This window comes from Mus musculus, chromosome 9, assembly GCF_000001635.26.
Source record: "Mus musculus strain C57BL/6J chromosome 9, GRCm38.p6 C57BL/6J".
Lineage (NCBI taxonomy): Eukaryota > Metazoa > Chordata > Mammalia > Rodentia > Muridae > Mus > Mus musculus.
In genome coordinates, this window is record NC_000075.6 from 64,503,604 (window position 1) to 64,509,603 (window position 6,000).

At 51.1% G+C, this 6,000-nt stretch overlaps 1 protein-coding gene across 17 annotated transcripts in view; it reads left to right on the forward strand.

The window, feature by feature from the left end:
• Window positions 1–6,000, forward strand: part of Megf11 (multiple EGF-like-domains 11) — a 328,563-nt gene that overhangs the window by 117,987 nt on the left and 204,576 nt on the right. For all 17 annotated transcript variants that reach the window (XR_003947835.1, XM_030244210.1, NM_001134399.1 and 14 more), the window contains exons 3-4: window positions 2,425–2,526; window positions 5,105–5,205. Coding sequence is in view for 16 of the 17 variants with exons in the window: in XM_030244210.1 (XP_030100070.1) it covers window positions 2,425–2,526; window positions 5,105–5,205 (203 nt within the window). In the remaining variant the exon portion in view is untranslated. The remainder of the gene's footprint in view (window positions 1–2,424; window positions 2,527–5,104; window positions 5,206–6,000) is intronic.

Below are 6,000 nucleotides of genomic sequence, written 5' to 3' on the forward strand. Positions count from 1 at the left end.
AACTTGAAAGCAAACTCTACTTGTCTCACCTGCTCAACCTGAACAAGGCTGGAATGTGAAACTATCGGAAACGTGCTGACTCTTTGGTGGCTGCAGCTTTCAGCTCAGGTCACAGCCTGCCTGAGAGAACAGGGAGCCACACGGCCACGAAGCCCAGGTCTTTTCCCTCTACCCCTGGGAAGAAGGCCGTCTGCGATACCTGCATCCAGCAGCGTTCTTCCTTCTTGGAATTTCCAGCTCAGCTCCCCCGATACTGTGTTTAGATGTTTCTAGCCTGTGCCGTTCCAGAAACACACCCTGGTTCTCAGAGAGCACTTGGGGATACTTTTCCAGCTGGATGAGCCTAGTTAGTTATATCCCCCACCACAAAACGCAGGGTAGAGCCCCTGCTCCCATCCCCCCACCCCCAGGTAAATCCTGGAGCTACAAGATGGATCAGCACTCATTAGCATGTTGGCAAGTGAGCAATATTAAACCACCCAGCTATGGAAGCAGGGCACACACTTCAGGTTGGAGACTTGGCATTGGTACAAGGCCCTCTAGCTGGATTCACTCAGCCCAAGGATCCTACAAAGCTAGGTCCAACCCCATGACATCAATACCTTTGGGGCTGGTTCCTTGGCCTCAGTCAGTGCTGGAAGAGGAAGCTGAGGCTGCAAGCTCTTGGGCATTTATTCAGCAGCAGGATTCACTCCCTGTCCCCAACATGGAAAGGAGGAAGAATCGGTTCATGCCTAGCACAGGGGGAAAACCACTGCCTGTCATACTGATGAAGGTTAGCATCTATTAAGCACTTACTATGTAGTCTGTAAGCATTTTAAGTGGTTCCCCCCCCCGCCCCCCGCCACTTTCACCCTGAGAGGTGTATACTACTACCATTGTCTGTTGTTTCTCACGGTAATCCATGACATCCTTCATAGATGTCATAGATTTTCAATTGAGGACACAGAGGCTTATGGGAGCTCGGTGGCATGTTTAAGAACACACTACTGAGTGATAGGACACCACCCCCTCTACCCCCCTGCCCAGGCTCTGACTCATTTATCCCCCTTCCAAGAGATGGCCTTGCAAAATGCATTGTGGTGCTATTTTCAACTGAAGTCCTGCAGGAAGCAGGGATGGGTGCTGACCTGCCTGTTTCCTAAGGCCTGGCGATGAACAGGGGCATATGGGCCATGTCTGCATGTACTTGTATGTCTGGGCCACATCTTCCAGGTACCCACATTCAGGGTCATCTTTATCATCCTCAGTGTCAGACAGAACTCCCGCTTGCCTGGATCTCTGAGCACTGCCAAACCATTCCTGTCCTCCTTGCAGGAGTCCAGACCTTTTGCCTTACAGGCGTCGGGGAGCAGACTGTGGCCCCACAGCCCCCAGCCCCCTTGCAAATGAACCAACAGTTTCCTCAGGCAAAGCAGATGGGCTTTTACAGCCTGGGCCCGGCCATCTGGCCCCGGTCAGTGAGCCTTCTGGGGAAAACATGGAACACCAGCCTACATGACAATTAATTCCTGACACGCTCTCCAGCCTGCCCCGGAGGTGTGTGCCATGCGTCAGCAGCCAGGCATCAGTAGCACTGTTTCATGTCACCTGGCCAGGGTGACAAAGCAAATGCCTACTTTGGTGAAGCCCGGAACAGCTTTCCTGTGGCTTCCACCTGCTGGTCTAGGTTATGGCTAATAGGCAGGATGACAATGACTGCTTCCATTGGGAGGGCTGGAGACATCCTCTATGAAGCCCCAGCTATGCTAGAGATAGAATGGACCGGAAGGTCACTGGAAGGACTGGAGAGTTAGGCTGTGTGATGTTCTTTCCTTATCTGCAAAGTGAGATTAATTCTTCTACCTGCTTCATAAGATTGTCTGGGAACAGTCAGTCGGACCAGTGTTGACCTAGAAAACATTAGGGCCTGGTTTGATCTCCCAGAACCCACATTAAACAAACAAACAAGCTGGACACATGATGAGTGTTTGTAATCCCAGAGTGAGGGAGACAGAGACAGGTGGGTCCCCGAGACTCACTGTGGCTACCTAAGTCTCTTTGGCAAGTTCCCAGCCCAATAAGAGTCCCTGTCTCATAAAGCAAGGTGGCAGGCATCTGAGAGACCACAGTCAAGGTTGTCCTCAGCCTCCACACGCATGCACACAAGCAAGAACACCTGCATGCACATGTACTGCTCAGAGGCACATCCTCTAGCTAATTTCTAGATTCTGTCAGGTTGACAGTCAGTTAACTCTAACCAGCACAGATGTGGCCTAGGGTTATAGCTGAGATCCAGGGCAGGAGTTTGGGAGCTGGGAGGGAAGGTCAGAGCTGGATCCTGGTCTTGGGACTTGGGGCTGAGCAAGTCTGAGGAGGGAGGTGTGTCCCCGCATGGGCTTGGCCTTTGCTGACCATGGCTTCCATCTCTCGTCTGGTCTTCAGCTATGCCGTGACTGTGCAGGAGTCTTATGCACACCCCTTTGATCAGATCTACTACACACGATGTGCAGACATCCTCAACTGGTTCAAGTGTACCCGGCACCGGTAAGCACACCCCAGAGGACCGTGTAGGTGTAGAGGATAAGTGCCCAACTCTCTAGTTTGTTACTGAGAGAACTGTGAAGCCCGTGTTGTGTGCACTGTCCATACTGCATGCCCGGAACTCTTGAAGGCTGGTGGTGTGAGACTGTTAGCTGCTTTCTTCTGGTTGGAAGTGGTGGACTTCATGACCTATGGGCAAGAAACCCTCAACAAGCGACATGGAAAGTTGGTGGATGAGCACCCCGACTTCCTTATCAAGAGGAGAACACGAAGCTCTGAGGCATTTCTAGTCACTCCCTCATCGATCCTAGTGGAGAGAGCCCGAGTTGTGCACAATAGTCACCCACTTAGTGGTAACACACCCTGTGCTGCCTGCTCCACGCTCTCTTCTGACCTCTCCCAGTTTTGTCAGAGTTGCTGGCCTATGGCCATAGCCAGAGGCAGAGGCAGCAGTTGGCACTGGTCTAGCCCTGATCTCTTGTATTCTTGAGCCAGAACCGAGTTTGTTCCAAAGTGTGGCTCCATTGTCTTGGGAGGCTACACAGCCTTCCATTACCCTGGGGCCGGGTGAATGAGAGGCTGCTTATTAAAATAGGCTGTGTTCCTGGAACGTGAGTAATTTTGCTAAATTATTGAGTCTCTGTGGAGCTTTCTTGATGACCTGGAGTGTGCATGCTGACAGCGGCACCATCCGTCTCTGGGCTGTAGTAGCTTGGTCCAGCATCCTCCCCAGAGCAGCCTGGCCCCAGGGACTACCTGTCCAGCTCCCTACAATGGGGGCACACAAGGCTAGGGGAGTCAGGAGCAATGGCGGTCCCTCTCCTGTGATGTATCAGCGTGTAAGTTTTCTCTCCCTCCCTATCTGAAGACTTGGGAGTCTTCCCGTGTAGCAGGGACTTCCCATGGCCCAGTGACTTCTGTGTCAACTATGAATCATTTTTTATCTGAGAGCTACATACACACACACACACACACTTCCAGGCCAGGGCCTGCTTTCCTGTGTGTGGGAAGTAGCTTCTTGTGAGGCCAGCTTACCCATTACAGGCTTTTGACAAAGTAGAATGACCTTAGCTTAACGCATTCCCAAATATCACAGATTTCCCATGAGGCCATCATTGTCGTTTGTCATGAGGTGAGAATTTTAAAGATTTGAGAGGGTTGTCCAGACTGCGGCTGAAGGACTAGCCTCCCAACCCAGCCCAGGATTCCGTGTGAAGCAGGCTGAAAGGACTCCAGCCTTTCTATTCTCCACAGAGGAGGAGACAAGGGCAGCCCTGTGGTATGTAGAGGAACAGAAAGGGCTCTGCCTTCAAGGTCCTTGTCGTTTCTTCTGTTTCTAATGGCCATCTTGGATCTGCGGCACTGCCAGTGACGGGGGCTTTTCTTATCAATGCCCCCTTTGACTCCTCCTAAAGTCTCAGTCCTCACACCAGCCCCTCCTGCCTTACTCTTTCAGAAATGCTCTGAAAGGCCAGAGAGCCACCAGAGAGAACTGGTACCAGGCATTAGGGTAGGACCTGGTAGCTTTGCAATTTGACTGATCTGGGTTTGAATTCTGTTTCTGGCAATCCTGTTCTTGGGGTAATGCATTTTTTATTAGCCTATATGAATTGTACAAAATAACAGGTCTTATGATGACATTTTCATATAGGAGTCTAATATACCTTGATCATAGTCCTCCCCACCCCCCATTTCCCCTTCTTGTCTGACCCTGACATTTATTAGCTGTGTGACCGAAAGCAAGTCATTAACCTCTCTGAGTATCAATTTCTCATCCATAAAGCTGTGGGTAGTGGGTGGCGGGGAACATAAAATAAGAATGGAAGCTCTAAAAGACAAATGAAAGGAATGGGATTAACGGAGCGTGATAGTGGGGCGTGACGACGGCCCTGCCCGCCTCGGGAGGCTACTGGGAAAATCTTGCCTATACATTTCTGGCCCAGACCCAAGTCTCAAAGATTTTGTCTCCATAAGGACTAGAACCCAAGTCTCTCTCTGGCTCTCAGAGCCCAGCAGGACTCCAGCTTCTTCCTCTGCAGCCTGAGGGCAGGATTAGAGCTTGCCAGGGAACAGCACGCCCTCTGCAGGAGGCTTGAGGAAGTTCATATGCAAAACACAATCAGATCCAATGAGTCCTCTTGCAGCCTTTCCAACTCAGGGATCAGGCCGACACCCAGGCATAAGCTGGCAGTTGGTACCAAAGCTGTCAGAGCTCCATTCTTATCCATGTCCCTAAGGTTCTCCTGAGTCCAGGACCTGGTTTGTTAAGGACCCTAGAGGACGCTCACCCCTGTGGCCCTCTACAATGTCACCCCAGCATCCTTCTCGGCAGCCCTTGTATCTGGGAAAGATTGGGAAGTCAGCAGGTTTCCCCAGCACTGCTTGGGTAATACATTCTGCACCACGGCGGCCTACATCCCGTCATCGATTTTTCTTTATTGCGTTCTTTCATATTCGAAGCTGCCATGCATTTTAAAGTAATTATTGAATGGCATCCTCGATAGAGCTTAACACAAATATCATTCTAAACGGGATGGATTGATTTTCAATCCTTTCAAGTGGCTCTCTCCCTCGTGCCTAGGATCAGCTATAAGACCGCGTATAGGCGCGGCCTCCGGACCATGTACCGGCGGAGGTCCCAATGCTGCCCTGGCTACTATGAGAACGGAGACTTCTGCATTCGTAAGTAGGGGCCTTGTGGAGATGGGAAGGGAGTCGGGGGGGGGGCGCCCTGCAGCCTACCCCAGGGCTTTGGAAATCCTTGCATGCTATCAGTGCTTAGAAGGGACTCTACTCTTGGTATACAACATGGTTTTGGCCTCAAATGAACCAACCTTCTACCATCACCAGGAGAGATGGAAGCAGACAATTCTAGATCCTGAAAGGGAGTAGTGGAGAAGTGGATCCTTCTGAAATGGACTCAGTGAAGGAGAGAAGGAATTCCAAGTGCCTGGTGCAGGCCTGAGCTGTCTGAACGCATGAAAGACCTTCGCTGGAGGGGTGGAGATGATGGATGGGAGGGTGGAAGGGTGGATGGATGGAAGCAGAAGAGGGAGGAGGGAAGGCAGGAGACTGCATAGCTGGATGGACAAACCACAGCTCCTATGAGGGGGGTGGTGGCCTGAGTAGGTCAGAACATAAGGAGTGGTTCCAGGAGATAGAGGGACTACCGAGGGGAAAGAGTCATGAAAGATAAGTACCACTTTTCCTTGTTTGATTATAGCTGTTAGAGAACAGAAGGAATAGTGCTAGCAGAAAATAAGAGCTGCGTTGCTGATGGTCACAAGTTCCCGGATAGGGGACACCCAAACATGAGGGCTCTGACTCCGGCTTGCTGGCCATGTGGCTCTGGGATGATGACCATGAGTCTCTTAGAGCCACATCTGACCAGTGGAATGGGACACGAAGGACTCTCCAGGAAGAATTTATTTGGATATTTTCTCAACTGGAGGGGGTCATGAGAACTGGGAAGGTTCC